Here is a 19,304-nt window from a genome sequence, read left to right on the forward strand (position 1 = left end):
ATTTATTATGCCTGAGTGAGGAACAGTATCAAAGGCTTTGGCCAGGTCAAGGTAGGCAGTGTGCACTGTCTTCCCCTCATCCATGGCTTTGGTGACTGACTCAAAAAAGTCAACCAAGTTTAACAGACATGACCTCCCCTTGACAAAGCCAAACTGTGTGGGATTGAGTATTTGGAGGTTGTCAATGTCCTTGTTAATGAGGCCCATGATAATCTTTTCCATGGCTTTGCAGATCAGGCTAGTTAGGCTGATGAGTCTATAATTTCCTGGATCAGTGCATGCTCCATCTTTATGTAAAGGGATGACAGTGGCTATTCCCCAATCAGCTGGGACAAAACCAGTACTCAGGCTTTGGTTGAGTGGGTGCCTAATGATGCTGCAAGTTCCTGCCTGAGTTCATGTAGCATATAGCCTGGGATGTTATCAGGTCCCATGGAGGCTGTATTTTTTTACCTTTGAGAGAGCAGTGATGACCTGATCCCTAGATATAAGGGTAGTTGGGCAGGTACTTGGAATATCCTGATTTACTGATGGGGGGGCAGAAGGGTGAAATTTTTGCTGAATCTGTCAGCCAGCAAGTTTTCTATATCTACAGCATTTGTATATGTGGTGTCCTTGACCATCAGTTCTGAACAGATCTGGGTGCTACCTTTGAGATTACGGACATATGTGAAGAAGGCCTTATGATTGTCTCTAGTAGATGTGGCTAATTTGGACTTGAAGTTTGCTTTGGAGGATTTCGTTGGCTGCAATAAATATGCAATATAACATATAATCTATTGGGCAACTGTGACAATATAATCTTTAGTTAACCTGTAGGTAAAATGATGACTGAATTTCATTTGTTAGTATTTTTATTATGAAAATGCTGTAATGTATAGAAATATATAGGTGATTCCTGAATGAGTAATTATTAATGAACAACTGGTTTTGGCAATTAACTTGATTTTGACCTGTCTTGTCTAATATAAACATTTTATTTTTGCTGGCACTAATAGGAAATTCACCTTCAGTTTTCAGTGCTTGATGTTTTATTCTGAGAGCATGTATATGTATTTGCTATGAATGTGATGACTGTGTTTATAAGGAACATGATGGTGGCTGGTTAAAATGTGTTTTTATTTATGGATATTAATAGATCACTTAAGACAGTGTGTCTGCATTAAAATTCTCTGTTTTATATTTGACATCTTAATACCAAAACAGAACTGTATTTGTGCCTATTTTGAACCTGAATACAATCATTTATTTGTTTATAATGACAATGATGGTGAAACATTCAAATGTTTGTTCCTGTTCATGACTAGAAATGTACTCTATGGATTAGTGGTTGTAGGAATGTAATTAAATGTTGAGTTACAACTGTTAATGATACATTTAATTTAAATGATGGCCATTGGAGCATCCATGATGAATAAGAATATTAAAACAAATTTAAGGTAAATATCAGGAAGGAAATTTAAATATGTGTGCATTTTATTTCCTAATAATGTATGCAATTTTTATGATTGGAGGATTGCGTTATCTAGCAGGTACTGATAACAGTGATTTGCAAAAACTGTATTTTACAATTAAACATGACAGTATTTGTTTATATTATGAATATTAACATCAAATTATGTGTATTTATTGTCAGCATGATATCAAAAAGTTAAAATCAGGATGTTCCTCTATATAGGAAAATAATTATATTATCATAACTGAGGAGCTACATAACTTGCAGGATTTAAACAAAAAGCTGGTTTTAACTTCATCTTCTCTGACTTATCTGTTTGTTAGGGATAATTTGTTGCCTGAGAGCCAGATGGCTTTGATAAAAAGTAAATAACATTCAGTTAATTTTTCTGTAGAAGCAAGAAAGAAGTTATTCATTAAGAAGTAATTCATATTGTGTTCAAGTACTGTTTGTGGTAGAAGAAATAAATGATTTCTTCACATTGAGGGAATAATAAAACGTTAGATTGTTTTACTGTTATTTTTGACTGACTATTTTAAGCTAGTTTAGTTATAAGAGGTTATAAAAGAATAACTTTCCTTTCCATGGTGCTCTGAGTACTGATTAGTTGATGACTGTGGCGGACATGAGTGAGAGATGATTGGTACCTTTTTTTAACAATCTTTGGCCAGTGTGGATGGTATCTGCAAAAGGAGGGACACCAGGGACATGTAGGAAGGGGCTTTCTGCATAAGGTTCTCTAAGGGCAACATGCCAGGCAAACTGTGCCTGTACATAAAGTGAGGGCTGTTCTAGAAAATGTTAAGAAATCCTGGTAAACAAGTTGAATTATGTGGAAGCTGTGATGATGTTCCACACAACAAAGAAAGACTTAAACTTGGAGTGTAGGATATGATGCCTCTTAAAGTAGGATATTCTTGTTGGTGAAGGATGCGCTGTGAGAATAGATTGTGTAGTTTACATTCAATATATAAATTAATTACTTGATTGCTAAGGAGTTGGTTTTGAATGAATGTATTGTTTTTAACATGTATGTGCACTGTGGTTCCATGCATGAAGTATGCCTGTGGTTGTATGTATGATGTGTGCATGACCTGCAGGCTGTAGTGGATGAGTGTGTTGCCAACTGGCTCACAGATAGGACACAGGAAATCCAAATGGGGGAACTTAGCTCTCAAAGAAACCAGTCACCAGTGAATTCCCCCAGGGTTCTGTGCTGGGACCTATCCTATTTGGCAACTACTTTTCTGAAGTAAAAGTCAATACCAATGGGCTCTGGCTGACTACATTTGCAGATAACTGCAAGCTAGGAGCAGCTATAGAATCCACAAATGACATATTCACCCTGCAGGAAGGTTTGTACCAAATAAATAACTGGTGCCAAAATCATGGAGTGAAACTAAATGCCAAAAAATGTATTACTGTATCCTTTGGGAAGTCTTGTACCCCAGGGAACTACCACATTAACAATATGGCCTTGAGAATTGACCCAGTTGTTTCAGAGTTTGGGAACGTATATGGACAGTGACCTAACTTTTGACCAACGTGTCCATTGCTGTAAGAAAGCCCTTCTATGTTATACAACCTATAAACAAAGGGATTTCATCTAAATCTAGGCGTGTCCTTATTTCCCTTTAGTCCACTCTCATTAGGCCAGTCATGGAGTGGAATGCCTCTTGTCATGTATCTGTCCAGACACATGCAACAACTGGGACACACACAGAAATACTTACTAAAAGGGTGTAAGGCCTAAACATGTCCTGCATGGACTGACTCAAAGCCCTGTCACTATACACATATCCTACAGACTGCTAAGAGGGGATGTGGCTGTGTCTGACATACAAGGCATCCTCCAACCCATTACTGATGAATTTATGACACATCAGCAAGTCAAACGGCATCGGAAATACTCAGTCCAAGGATCTAAACTTCTTCTGCAACATCAACAAATGATTTGGAGGGACAGGTATATCTCACAGCAGATGCCTTTTCTCTGGAACAGAATCTCCATCCAAATAAAACAAAGTTTGTCCCCGTCCATATTCAAGTGCAGCTTGGATCTATGGATGGGAAACAGAAAGTATCCCACTGAACTGTCCTTGTGTACTACTGCTGGAAACCGGCAGCTCCCAAATGGTTTATCCCATGCATGAGTCCCCTCAAATTATCTATGGTATGATCCCAGTTATCCTCATCAGGAGTAATATGTAATTATTGACCATGAGATGGGCAAGGCCAGTCTGTAACTAAATGGGATGGCATATTTTGAGCACAAAAAAGGAACCTGGCTACTCTTAAAATGGCCAACAAAGGCAGCAAGCCCCATACTTGCCTGTGAATCAGCTATGCTTAGGGGATTTCATATCTGGAAAAAGGAGTGTTGTCATGTAAATGGACCATTTTTTATAAGATGACAACACTCCTGTTTGGATTAAATGAACATTGAAAAATGAAAACATCCATTACTGTTAAGTTTATTTACTTAATTTAAAAGATTTTGACTATAAATCTTCAAAAGTATAAATAGCCTATCCAGCTTCTGTGGACTGTTCAGGTCACTGACATATAATGAAGCTAGACGCAAACACTTAGTAATGGTAACAGATTATAAGCAAATAACTTACAAAGAAACATTTTAGGATAATATAACTCTATAGCCAATCCCTACAGCAAGTATGAATTAAAGCAACTGGAAATTTGAATTTCCTTTGTGATATTAAAGACGAAACTTAGTTAGTTTTTTATGGAACTCCTTTTTAATTTTAAACTTGTGACCGAGTAGACTACAGAGATCCATATAATACCCTTTTGATTTCTGTCATGATGATTTTATAAAAATGGTAGTTTCCTGCCTTCAAAGTCTAATTGTTTAGTGTTTACATAATTAAGGTATTTTATTATGTCTAGTAAGAATTTGAGAGTTCTTGTATGTTAGGTGACTGTTGTAATCCACAGTGTTAATACCGGACACATAATGCTGGGGCAGGTGATCTAATGGTACTGGCCTTGCTACGTTTTGTACCTATTACTCCTAAACCTGGAATCAGTACACCTGGTGAGTAATGCTAAGGTATGTTATGTGTTCACAGTGGCCTCGTTGTTTTATACTTACTACTCCTAAACATAGAATCAGTACACATGTTGTATAATACAAAAGTATATTATGTGATACTACTGACCTCACTAAGTTTTGTACATATTACTTCTAAAAATGGAATTGGTATACCTGGTGTGTAATGCTAAGGCAGATTATGTGACACTTCTGGCCTTACTAAGTTTTGTATTTATTACTCCTAAACCTGGAATCAGTGTATCTGGTGTACAACGCTAAGGCAGATTATGTGATACTACTGCCCTTACTAAATTTTGTAGCTATTACTCATAAACCTGTAGTAGGAATACTACAGTGCTACATGCAACTATTTGAGATTTAATTGAGTTATGCACTCTTTTCTTTAAAATCTTACAGTTGAGTTGTACTGTGTCTTTAACATTCGGAAGTATTTTCATTTAAAGTAGAATTTGAAAATTCATGTTTTTCTGGTGTTCTCTAAATTGTGTCAGCAGACTTTTTTTAAATTACAAGCTGGTATTGCAATATGCAGGAAGAAGCAATGGATTTAAGTTTTCTACCTAACTCTGATGGTGCTGAATAATTCTTATAACCAATTCATCCTGGATCTTTTACTCCTCTATCAGCATGATTCATAGAATATGAACAAATCATGTCGTTATAACGAACCCTGGCTGATGTATCATAGCCTACCATGTTTCCTAGTACATGAACAAATGATGACCCCCCCCCCCCGCCGCCTTGCAAATGTTCACTTTTAAGAATAAATGGTAAGCAGTTAAACAATAAACACTCCAAAGCCTATAGATAAAGTTATTTTCCCCTATCGCATTTTTAAAACGGCACCTTCCTTTTTTGCATGGCAAAATATTATTTGATTTTGGCCATATAGCCTTTTGTGTTGTTTGTTGCTTTCGGTTGGATGGAGTCATCTTCGATAAAAAAAAAAATAATAATAATAATGCAGCAATGATGTATTGCAACAACAGGTTTAAAATTGTCAAGAGTGGCATGTATTTTCTTCCTATAAAAAGGCAGGCTAAGGGAACTCAGACTGTATATTTAAGGGACAGACTAAGGGAACTTAGACTGTACATTTAAGGGACAGACTATGGGAATTCAGACTGTATATTTAAGGGACAGACTAAGGGAACTCAGACTGTATATTTAAGGGACAGACTAAGGGAACTCAGACTGTATATTTAAGGGACAGACCAAGGGAACTCAGACTGTATATTTAAGGGACAGACTAAGGGAACTTAGACTGTATATTTAAAAGACAGACTAAGGGAACTTAGACTGTATATTTAAGGGACAGACTAAGGGAATGTAGACTGTATATTTAAGGGACAGACTAAGGGAACTTAGGCTATATATTTAAAGGACAGACTAAGGGAACTTAGACTGTATATTTAAGGGACAGACTAAGGGAACTCAGACTGTATATTTAAGGGACAAAGGGAACTCAAACTATATTTAAGGGACAGACTAAGGGAACTTAGACTGTGTATTTAAAGGACAGACTAAGGGAACTTAGACTGTATATTTAAGGGGCAGACTATGGGAACTTAGACTGTATATTTAAGGAACAGGCTAAGGGAACCTAGACTGTATATTTAAGGGACAGACTAAGGGAATGTAGACTTTTTATGTTTAAGGGACAGACTAAAGGAACTCAGACTGTATATTTAAGGGACAGACTAAAGGAACTCAGACTGTATATTTAAGGGACAGACTATGGGAACTCAGACTGTATATTTAAGGGACAGACTAAGGGAACTCAGACTGTATATTTAAGGGACAGACTAAGGGAACATAGACTGTATATTTAAGGGACAGACTAAGGGAACCAGACTGTATATTTAAAGGACAGTCTAAGGGAACTCAGACTGTACATTTAAGGGACAGACTATGGGAACTCAGACTGTATATTTAAGGGACAGACTAAGGGAACTCAGACTGTATATTGAAGGGACAGACTAAGGGAACTTAGACTGTGTATTTAAGGGACAGACTAAGGGAACTTAGACTGTATATTTAAGGGACAGACTAAGGGAACTTAGACTGTATATGTAAGGGACAGACTAAGGGAACTCCAACTGTATTTTTAAGGGCAGACTAAGGGAACTTAGACTGTATATTTAAAGGGACAGACTAAGGTAACTCAGACTGTATGTTTAAGGGACAGACTAAGGGAACTTAGACTGTATATTTAAGGTGCAGACTAAGGGAACTCAGAGTGTATATTTAAGGGACAGACTAAGGGAACTTAGACTGTATATTTAAAAGACAGACTAAGGGAACTTAGACTGTATATTTAAGGGACAGACTAAGGGAACATAGACTGTTTATTTAAGGGACAGACTAAGGGAACATAGACTGTATATTTAAAGGACAGTCTAAGGGAACTCAGACTGTATATTTAAGGGACAGACTAAGGGAACTCAGACTGTATATTTAAGGGGCAGACTAAGGGAACTCAGACTGTATATTTAAGGGACAGACTAAGGGAACTTAGACTGTGTATTTAAGGGACAGACTAAGGGAACATAGACTGTATATTTAAGGGACAGACTAAGGGAACTCAGACTGTATTTTTAAGGGCAGACTAAGGGAACTTAGACTGTATATTTAAAGGGACAGACTAAGGTAACTCAGACTGTATGTTTAAGGGACAGACTAAGGGAACTTAGACTGTATATTTAAGGGACAGACTATGTGAACTCAGACTGTATATGTAAGGGACAGACTAAGGGAACTCAGACTGTATATGTAAGGGACAGACTAAGGGAACTCAGACTGTATATTTAAGGGACAGACTAAGGGAACTCAGACTGTATATTTAAGGGACAGACTATGTGAACTCAGACTGTATATGTAAGGGACAGACTAAGGGAACTCAGACTGTATATTTAAGGGACAGACTAAGGGAACTCAAACTGTATATTTAAGGGACAGACTAAGGGAACTCAGACTGTATATTTAAGGGACAGACTAAGGGAACTTAGACTGTATATTTAAAGGGACAGACTAAGGGAACTCAGACTGTATGTTTAAGGGACAGACTAAGGGAACTTAGACTGTACATTTAAGGGACAGACTAAGGGAACTCAGACTGTATATGTAAGGGACAGACTAAGGGAACTCAGACTGTATATTTAAGGGACAGACTAAGGGAACTCAGACTGTATATTTAAGGGACAGACTAAGGGAACTCAGACTGTATATTTAAGGGACAGACTAAGGGAACTCAGACTGTATATTTAAGGGCAGACTAAGGGAACTCAGACTGTATATTTAAGGGACAGACTAAGGGAACATAGACTGTATATTTAAGGGACAGACTAAGGGAACTTAGACTGTATATTTAAGGGACAGACTAAGGGAACTCAGACTGTGTATTTAATGGACAGACTAAGGGAGCTCAGACTGTATATTTACGGGACAGACTATGGGAACTCAGACTGTATATTTAAGGGACAGACTAAGGGAACTCAGACTGTATATTTAAGGGACAGACTAAGGGAACTCAGACTGTATATTTAAGGGACAGACTAAGGGAACTCAGACTGTATATTTAAGGGACAGACTAAGGGAACTCAGACTGTATATTTAAGGGACAGACTAAGGGAACTCAGACTGTATATTTAAGGGACAGACTATGGGAACTCAGACTGTATATTTAAGGGACAGACTAACGGAACTCAGACTGTATATTTAAGGGACAGACTAAGGGAACTCAGACTGTATATTTAAGGGACAGACTAAGGGAACTCAGACTGTATATTTAAGGGACAGACTAAGGGAACTTAGACTGTATATTTAAAGGGACAGACTAAGGGAACTCAGACTGTATATGTAAGGGACAGACTAAGGGAACTCAGACTGTATATTTAAGGGACAGACTAAGGGAACTCAGACTGTATATTTAAGGGACAGACTAAGGGAACTTAGACTGTATATTTAAGGGACAGACCAATGGAACTCAGACTGTATATTTAAGGGACAGACTAAGCGAACTCAGACTGTATATTTAAGGGACAGACTAAGGGAACTCAGACTGTATATGTAAGGGACAGACTAAGGGAACTCAGACTGTATATTTAAGGGACAGACTAAGGGAACTCAGACTGTATATTTAAGGGACAGACTAAGGGAACATAGACTGTATATTTAAGGGACAGACTAAGGGAACTCAGAAGTATAAGTTTAAGATGTTCCATCATTTGGAGAAATTACAAAAGTGGATGAACTTTAGTGTGTTTCAAACTCTTCAAGTCCTTTTTTTGCACCTTTGCCACTAAACTGTAGTTTACACCAGAGTAATGCATCCCTGTTTATACTTGTATGGCATAAAAACAGAGCTCCTAGTTGTCGGCCGTAACATGGGGCAATCAGTTCTATATGGTGCTTTTCTTTGTGGTACAGCGTGCAGCATTCTTGTATGGAGTAAATGTGGATGCACGCTGGGTTTAAGACTGCTTCCACATGTGGATCCAATACACAGTGCATGTGCTTTTCCAAACATAGACATAATTGCAGGCAATGTTATAGTCAAGAGATTTTGAGTAATCTGTTTTGTAAATAACTAGTACTAGTGATACAGTTTGCAAATTATAGTAGAAAAGACATCTTACCAAGGGTAGGAATCTAGCAACCTCATTAGAAAAAGATGTGAATTTATTTTAAATCTACATTCTTCAAAAAGTTGAGTGGTAGTATTTGCGAGTTAGTGTTTTATTTTATTAAATCACAAAATCAATGACCATGTAACTAGAAAAAAACGAGTTGTCTAAAAGTACAAATATTTAATGTTAAACTAGTTATAAATAATAAAAGTCCATCCATCTTTAACCTCTTTTTCCTATTTTTGCACATAGGGTCAGAGTGTCTCATCAACTCTGACAGTCATCTGGAGCCAATGTTCACACCACTGAGTGTTTAGTTCTGTTCTGGCTGTTCTTCCTTAACACACGCCTATGGCCAATTTAGAGTGTCCAGATAACCTACTGCATGTCTTTTGAATGTGGTAGGAAACAACAGTGCTGGGAGAAAGCCAATGTGATCACAGAGAGGACATGCAGGCTCCACACAGGAGACACCCCAACTGAGAATCAAACCAGAGGACTTCTTGCCATGAGGCAAAAATGCTACCCTCTATGCAACCCTATATATAAGTAATAAAAGTATAAACCTGTAGTTGTTCTTCTCTTAAGTAAATATTTCATACTACTTTAAAATATATTACATTGTAATTTTCCTTCAATTATCTTAGAAAAGTAAAAGAAGCATGTAGTCCAATTTGCAGGCTTATTAGAGAACCACTCTACCGTTACAGAAGGCTGTCTTTCTTACACTATATATTTACTCATGTTACAGGATGACTACATGTAGTCATATGGATGGATATATTCAACCTTTATCAAGGAAGAACATTCCTTTCTCTGTATTTATTGCTGTTACAGGAGTTCTTTCTTTGGCAGTGTATTTGAAGTGATCAGATCTGATTTTTAGCCACACTCCTACATCACAACGCTAGAGTGTCAAAGTATTTGTAACAAACTTGCGAAGCTGAGAAATATTTCAATATGTATGGTACATAAATGAAAAGAGCATGCAAGATGTTTACAAGGGTCTATATTAGATCCGCATAAACCCTTTTCAGCGAACGTCTCTTTGGCGAATGCTGTCGAAATATGACTCCATTGAATGTCCGCTTCAGCAAATTTTTACATAGGGGAAAAAATGCTTGGCAACCGTAAAACTTCACAAAATTTAAAACCCTTCAAAGTGGGGGGTTTTGCCCCCACACACCCCAATGCAGAGAGCTGTGTCCCCCCCACACACCCCCAACTAAACATAGCAACGCCAAGATTGCACTACAGTGGGAAAAAGGGCAAATTCCTGATGATGACCAAGAGGTTTCCCCCCAGGAAAAAATTCACTGAAATGGCCATTCGACGGAGTCAGATTTCCACAGTTAGCATTAGGCAAAGAGCTGTTCACTGAAAAGGGTTTTCGCAGATCTCGTATAAACCCGTTTACAAAAAAGATAATATGTGGAAGATGGTGTGAACAGAGAATGTTATGATAGGGTCTCCAATCATAACCATGTTATTATATGTCTGAGACATGGATGACAAGAAATTCACCTCAAGGGCGAAACTCAAGAAGCAAATTTTGGCATCTGTATCAAGAACACATAACAACTGGCTATGACCGGTAAGACCCGAGTATAAGTCTTTGCATTGCATGGAGTGTTATGCCCTACACGTGCTACCAGTTACAAAAAAAAAAGAGTGAAGTGTTTTACCAGCTTTGAAAGCCAATAAAGCATTTAAGTGAGTGCTTTAATTGTAAGAAAAAAGTCATGGATTTTTAGATCCTGTTCTTATTTAGTTAAATAAATTCTGGGTACCAAACAAAAATATGTGCCAAGATATTCTGACATACTTGAAAGTAAATTATCTGTTGCCTGAAACTTGACCATAACAGCACTTGGGTGGTATGTAACAGATGTTATACACCTTTGGAAGTGTTGTTATGGTCAGGTCTTGCACTACATTAACACATAACACTTTTATCTTTTTTTCTGATTTTGGACAATAATTACAGCACTCCAGCAGTACAAACTTATTGTACATATATTGATTAGACTTTTAACAATTGGATGTTCTCTTATCTGAATTCACGTTTACTGTACAAATTTCCAGTTATTAATGGTGTAGACAAATATGAGGTAACGAGAGAGAGACTGTTTGCTGGTTATGACAACTTGGAGCTTGCTATGTTGGAATAGTCTGTTCACAGTACAGTGATAGTCTAATGGTGGGACTATAGAGATCTTCCTATCCTGGACTTTTGTTTCACACTGCAGTGCTTGCAGCTGAGGTTTTGAAGAGCCTGTTTGAGGTTGAGTGGCTGTGGGGTCATTTTGCCTTGGATTTTGGATGTTATATTATGCATTCCTTACTATGTGTATGGTCCCTTTAGTGCCTATCTGAAATTAATAAGGCATTCTTTAACCTTTGTGCTAATTTTTGATTTGTTACAATTCAAAATCTGTAACTTGTTAGGCATTTATTACAACAAAGTTTCATGGCTAATATGTAGCTGTTTCATTGCTTTTTTGTAACTTTGCTGCAACTCATTTGTTTCGGGTTGGATGCAGTTTGTTTTGCAGATATATGAACAGCAACTCTGTTGCAATATGCCTTTCTTTTGTCTGTATGCAGTCCACACATCTTTGCAAGGGAATATTAAGGCTCTTTATTATGTTTTTTTGTGAGTTTGTGTGTATTTGAGATTGTGACAGCTTTGTATTAGTACAGAAATGTTCCAAGAGCTTTCATACCAGAACTTTGGAAAGTGTCAGCCTAGGTTGTCTACCACAGTTTTTGTACCACTGACTATTTGATTTATAATGGTTGTTTCATTTCAGTTTTGTTCAGATTACTTTCATATTGAATAATATTTCATTTCTGTGATATGTTTCACTTATTTTTCATTTCCATTTGTGTTATTTTTGTGAAACAGCTTGGGGCTTAAGCTCTGTAATAAAACTAAAGTTGAACTGGCATTAAAGACAGAGAACTGCGAAGAGCTAATTAAATTTGATATCAGTAGAAAGTGGTGATTGAAGCAGGTGAACTTAATGTAGGGTTATAGGTGCTCAAGTCATGATTTTTCTGAATATGGCCAGTGATGGTCAGGTGTAATGGTTTGAGAAGATTGAATTCCACCACGTTGGCTCAGTTTTTCGAAAGTGCATATTCTGCTACATTCATGGAAAACTGTGGACTTACTGAAAAAAACAAACCAGGAATGTGTGTCCATGCAGCCTCTAAAACTAACAAACTTCAAAAATATAGCCAGTTGGATATAACAACAAGCAAAATGGACTTCCAAAACACAATGCCAAAAAATTAAGGTTTAATAAAAGTAAGCACGCCATATAAATACATAAAGGTTAAGCACTTTCATCCTTGAAATGGTAATGGACTTTTTCAAAACAATTACATCATTTGAATTAATTGTTTAAATAGTAAAAAAAAAATTGCTCATGTAAGTAAAATTGGTAAAATTTAAAAATACAAGCCCATTTGGTTGAGCATTCGTTGTTACAAACATTTACCTAGAACATTTAATAATGAAAAATAATATGTATGTACAAAAAAGTCTATAAAAGCTTATACATAAATAATTGCATATATAAAAACTATTGGTTGAATCAGAAAATATTTTAAAAGAATGTTTTATATACCATTTAAAACAACAAATGTCAAATATTCACAAGAAGTTGATTAAATGGGTCTATATTAGATGCACGAAAAGACTTTAGCGCAAATGCTCACATGAGCGAAAATGCCGGGAATCAAAACTGTGATTGTGGGGTCGTGTTAACTGTGAGGAGTGGGATGGGATATTTGCCCTTTCCTCACTGTAGTGCAACCTCGGAGATGGAATATATAGTTAGTGGGGGGGGGCACAGCCCCCCACAATAGCAAGTTCGATTACCGGCATTTTCGCTCACGGTAAAGTCTTTTCAGTTTTATAATATAGACCTGATTAAATTTGCATGGATTTAACTTTGAGCATTGGGAGTAATGAAACATGCTCATTTAGAGCAGGTGGATTTAAGGCGTGGAATGACTAGATGTACTGAGCTTAGAATGTGGTATGTACAGGGCGTAGCAAATTGCAGTTGCTGTGAGTTTTTCTGAAAATGATGGATCGACATCACTGCTAGTGTTCTACAATGTGGTCGCAGACAGCATCATGACACTTTCTGTAATGGGTAGAGCATTTGTATTGGCCGGTAGGTATTAGTGGTAGGTACACTGGTGAGAGCTTTTTAGGGTAATTTGTACGAGCATGTAGTAATTTGGCAGTGGGACACTTTCCATATGTTGTATGCTACACAATGCATTTTAGTTTTGGTAAAAGTATATTTTTCTTATATATTATTTTAAATGCCTTGGTTAAGATAAACTGGCAAGTAAATGTGGACTTTCTATAATAGTTTTTGTATGATTGTTGTTGTTGTTGTTTGTCTTTCGGTTTTTCCCGGTTAGGGGTCACCACAGTGGAACTCCAGTCCACTAATGATTGGCAGTAGGTTTTTACGGTGCTGAGTTGCCAGCTCGACGCCCAACCTTCAACGAAGGCATGCCCATTCACGCATGTCTTTCAGATTTTGATTAATGTTTATGGCTAAATCATATATTTGTATATAATTTTTGTTTTCCATGAGATCAGCAAGATGTAATGAATTACTCTGAAAGTTGCTTCAGCGCTCCAAATATTAAATTATTTGTTTTTTTGAAAATGATACAGAGCTGAATACACTGAATTTATATAAGCTTCATTGCTGTCTTTCCTACTGAGTAAAAGCTTATCATTTCTGTAGATGATCATCTAAAGTTGTGGAATGTCAACTGTGGGAGTTTGTGAGCAAAACCTGTGGGACTTCTGTAGAAAGGTCGGTATCTTTGGAGCATATATCCTTAAAGTGTACTTTAATTACTATGTTAAACAGATGACCCACAAGCAGGAGCGGCCTTAGGTCAGCTGGTGCCCTAGGCAAAAGGGCTCCACGGCGCCCCCCACTACACTACCCAGTGCTCCCATCTTGGTCTACTTACACCAAATAAATACTGGAAAAGCACCCCTACTAGAGCAGCGCCCTAGGCGACCGCCTAGTTGGCCTATGCCTAAGGCCGGCTATGCCCACAAGGTGGGCAAAAACTAGCCTGCTGTGATTTTCATGTCTTGCTGGCATTAAAGTTTGACATTACTGCTTTTCCTGAGTTTTGGCCTTTGCATTTACTACTGTGTGGTTTTGTACCCAGTAAAAGTGTTGGAGGTACCTGCACTTTCTGATGGACTACCATTTTAACCATGTTACAGATGAAGTTACAGTCTCTTGTCAAAGGTCATAATCTCTGTTTGAACAAGGCAAATCTGAGATTCCATTTATCAAAGCCACTATAGAGGAAGTCTGCAGCTGAGTAGAGTGCTGTTTAGGTATAAAATGTTGTATGGAAGCCATATTTGGCATTTGTTAGGATTTTGTTAAGTTAGATGTGTATAAGAATTTGTCTGAAGATTAGTTTTAGAAATTTTTTGATGACTAATATGTTATGTTATGGTTTTGTGTTTTTTTATGTGTAGGATATAAAATCCCTCCAGAGAAATTGTTGTTGTTACTCAAAGAAGACCAAGAGAAACTGTTGATGGATAATGTAGAGGGGAGCAGTAACACAGAACAGAAGGATAAACATAAAGATAAGCTCAGAAGTAAGTGAAAAGCTCATTACTGATGTGTTCTTAATTTGCTTTCTACTGATATTAGTATTTTTTTTAGGAAAATGGGAGAAAATGCAGACTGAAGGCTGAAGTTAAGACAGTATGCAAAGGTAAAGCTGATCTTTTTAAACAGATATTATTTTTAATGTAAACAAGTCAATCCCAACAGCAGTAGCTTTGACCTGGAAGTGAATAGATGGGATGGAAACATATTGTAAACAAACTTTATGTGTTTTTGAGCAGTTTCTCATTAAAAAATAGACTTTGGACTCTGCAAGCTGTTGTACATCGATGACTTTAGTTGAATTTAGCACAGTAGACCAGATAGGTATGTATCACAACTTAGAGTTTTTGAACTTCCCAGTTCAGGTTGTTTAAGTTAATGGATGGGGGGACAATATAATGTTACACTTGGTTCATGGAGCAATATAAATATGGGGGGCATCAGAGGTACAATGTATTTATTGACCAAGTTAATGCACTTTTCATTGATTCAAGAAAATGTGTGACTCAGTGAAAAGGACTTGATTTGACTGTTCTTCCAAGTGAGAAAAATAGCAAAGAATACTAGTTGTGTAAATGGATAATTTAAATATTAACTGCATAATGACTCATTTAATTGCAGGGTCATATATTCATAGGTACTTACTAGGCTATTGATATGTGAGGATCTTAAGAAACCTAGAATTACATTCCCATGGTAGTTTTTAGACCTTATATTTTGAAAACAAATAAACCAGAGACTAGCCGAACAGTAATATCTTGGTATATTTACATATGTCCCCTATCCGTGAAGTACACAGTTGAATTTGTGGTTACCTATCCATTCATCCATATTATGGTTGAATAAGTAAGAGAAGTGCGTTGCTTTATGTGGAGTGTTACCATGTAACATAGAAGTAGCATTCTCTGCAATACGTACCTGTGCCATCAAAGTGTTCTGTTTATTTTGCTAAAGAGATTTAGATCTCTCGAGTGGGTATTAGAGGTAACACATGACTTGTGAATGTGTAATAGGTATAACAGGTTAGTCTGTTGAAGCTCTATACATAAGGCGGGGGTAGCTTCTCAGGAGCCTGTGTGATAATGAGAAGAAAAACAAAGCTTTGAGATGGTCTTTATAGTTTGTATAATTTAGGACCTTGATTTTTAAGTTAAAAAACATTGTGGTCATTCCAGCTGTGACAGGTATTTGAAAAAATTCATACCAAAAAGGGCATTAAATTCAGTGACCAGCCTAATAATGAGTGCTGAGTACACTGGAATGGTTACATCCCTGGACCTGTATGTAATACCTTTAGATATAAGCTATATGATAGCCTTGTACTTCCCCGGCTAAAACGTGTAAAATCTAGTCATGCCCCATGGCTCACTAGAGCAACCAAACAGAACATGGCCACCAGAGACAAAGCCTGGAAGCTTTGGCAAAAGCACAAACAATCCTCTGACCTTATAACCTACAGACACCTTCGCAACCAAGTAAAGCGCCTAGTCATGAAGGATAAAAAAGAATACTATCATACTTTACAATGCCAGTGCAAACAAAATCCAGAACACTTCCAAAGCTCAATCAACAGCCTACTACACCCAGGGTCAAACAATAACTCCTGCCCAAATCCAGAAAAAAAACATTGAAATAGCCACACTCTTCAACATATATTTTATAAACGCCATAGCTAATCAAATCACCAACTTCCCTCAAAATCATCCTATTCAGCATTTTCATCAATGACTTCCACTCCACTCTACTCTAACTCAAGGCACAGTCATCCAATATGCAGATGATTCTACTATCATCTGCTCTGACAAATATCCACCTGAACTCCTAAAACTTCACCAGTCAGCTCTTACCTCCACTGATATAGGGATGGCTAACAGCCACCTTGCCTTAAACCCTAAGAAAACTAAACGTGCTATTCACCCCTAAGAAGACCATTACTATAAACAAAGACTGTTTCTCTATTCTCTCCCAAGATAAAACTACCATTGAGGTTGTCACACATAATAAACATGTAGGTGTCACCATAGATGAACACCTAACTTTCAACATGCATATTTACAACAACAACATTAAGAAAACACACTAGAAACTGGTCATGCTATAACGAAACAAAACTTTCCTCAATTACTTTTCAAAACAAGCCCTTGCCTCCTCCTTCCTACCCCCATCTCTTCTCTATGGGGCTCCCCTCTTTACCAACATACAGGCCAGTCTTAAATCCAAACTAGACTCATGCTATAACAAAATTGCAAAGTTTGTAACTAATGGACGACACTTATCTCACCACTGTGCGTCTCTTCATTTACTAAACTGGCTAGAACCTCCTCATCATCTTACATATATACAACTAACAACTGCTCACAAACTAAGATTCAATCCCTCCAGCTGCCCTGCCCTTTCTTCTTTATTTACACTATACCACCCTAATAGAGTTCTCCGGTCTGAAAATCAAATGCTCTTGCAAGTAGACAAACTTAACCTCTCTACTGGTCAAATGCTCCATTCCTTTTACAATGCTGGACTATGGAATTCTTCCCTACCTTCACTTAGATCCACTAGCAATGCATCTTTGTTCAAAACATTTTTGAGACATCTTTCCTCCCAGTGCCTATGCTCATGTGCTAGTTCCTCACAACCTATGACCTGACTTTATCTCTCTCCTACTACTCCCACCTTTCCTACCTCCATTCTACATTACCCTCAAAAACTTCACCTTTATCCCTGAATGATAATCGGTTTCTGTACTTATCTATACACGTACTGTCAGTAGATAGATTTATATACAGCTGCATCACCTTCTTGCTTTGTTAAAAACTTTGTATACTGTTTAAAACTTGTTGTATTAGCCAATTGAGTTTTTATCAAATGTATGTATTGTATAAATCATTGTGGAGATTTTCTCCCTGGGTCTCCACTGACAATGGGTACTTATTTCCCCAGTGGACTTTCCCAGTAAACAAATGTAAATAAATAAATTAATTAATTAAATAAATACATGATGAAAAGTTAGTTCCACAGTGGATACATGGTAATCATAGGACAGCTCATTGTCAACATGAGACCCCAGATCTCTAAACATGGGGTCAGTTTTATGGGTGTGTTGTCAATGGGATAAATACAAGGGGATTTATGCTTACCAAACAATACAATTATTCACTTCTTGGCATTTAGTTTTAGTGCATGATTATCACACCAGCTATTTGTTTGGGAGAGGCTGTCTTGGAGGATCTCAGTATCCTGTGAGGAGATTATGATCACACTAAGTTTGCAGTCATCTGGAAAACTGGCCAGCCACAAGTCCTTAACATTGCTTTTGACCTCTGAAAAGTAAATACTAAAGAGGGGTACACCACTAGTGACAGCTCTTCTCAGTGAGGTAGAGCCATGCACCCTAACTTCCTCAGTTCTGTTTTTGAGCCAGTTTACTATCCAGTGAGTTATGTATGGATTGATATTTAGCTGGGAGAGTTTATCTATGATACCTGAGTGTGGGATGGTATAATATGCCTTGGCAAGGTCTAGATATACAGTGAGCACTGTTTGCCTTCATGCATTGCTTCAGAAACTTTTTTCAAGAAGTCAATTAGATTAAGAAGGCAGATCTGCCCTCGATTAATCTAAATTGTGTTGGGTTAGATAGAGTGTTTGCTGGTTACCTATATCCTTGTTCATTAATTCCATAATGATCCTTTCAATAGCCTTACAGATGGGCCTGGTAAGACGTATAGGTCTATAATTACCCAGGTGTGTTCAAGCCCCACTGTTGTGCAAGGGAATGACAACTGCTGTCTTCTGTTCATCCAACACAAAACCTCTCTTAAGGCTGATATTGAGTACCTCTTGGAGGGGGTTGGACAATACATGTTTCAGGCTGACCAGTACGTCACCTGGTATGTTATCTGTCCCCATAAATGTAGTGTTCTTGGCCTTGGATAGCACCTTGAGGACTTGTTTTTGGAGGATTTGATGAGGGGTGTAGATGTCTGTAAATAATCTTGGCATATTGGAGGGAAAAGGGGCAAAGTTTGAGCTATTTTTTCTGCTATAGATTGGCTATGTATCTGGGTCTAAGTATATCATAGCATTTGCTATTAGGTCTTCACAGTGCTGGGAATTGTTTGAGATCTGTAACATAATTAATGAAGACACTGCAGTTATCCTTCTCCCGGGTGGCTATTTTAGCCTCCTGCCTGGCTTTGGATAATTTGATCATGGTCCAGAGTTCTTTGTTTAGTTTAGCAGGAGTAGTTTTGGCATCTTGAGAATTGTATTTATTTTTGCCTGCAATTAGTCTCTTTTTTCTTTTATTATAGTGCATGTTTATACTGGGTTCCATTTATTTTATTTCTGAAGGGAATAGATCCTTCTATGCAGCTGTTTACATCTGCATAAAATTTGACATTGAATGATTCCAAAAAAGGTGAAAAGGGGCTCTTGAATTTGGCCATGTCATCATCTTTTTTTTT

General features: G+C 37.3%; 1 protein-coding gene across 1 annotated transcript in view; it reads left to right on the plus strand.

Annotated features, from left to right (window-relative positions):
• LOC122790679 overlaps positions 1–19,304 on the plus strand; it is an 800,254-nt gene that overhangs the window by 705,298 nt on the left and 75,652 nt on the right. The window contains exon 21 of the mRNA XM_044058202.1: positions 14,703–14,828. Coding sequence (XP_043914137.1) covers positions 14,703–14,828 — 126 coding nt within the window. The remainder of the gene's footprint in view (positions 1–14,702; positions 14,829–19,304) is intronic.

This window comes from Protopterus annectens, chromosome 16.part0 (genome assembly GCF_019279795.1).
Source record: "Protopterus annectens isolate FY-2018-M chromosome 16.part0, PAN1.0, whole genome shotgun sequence".
Classification (NCBI taxonomy): domain Eukaryota; kingdom Metazoa; phylum Chordata; order Ceratodontiformes; family Protopteridae; genus Protopterus; species Protopterus annectens.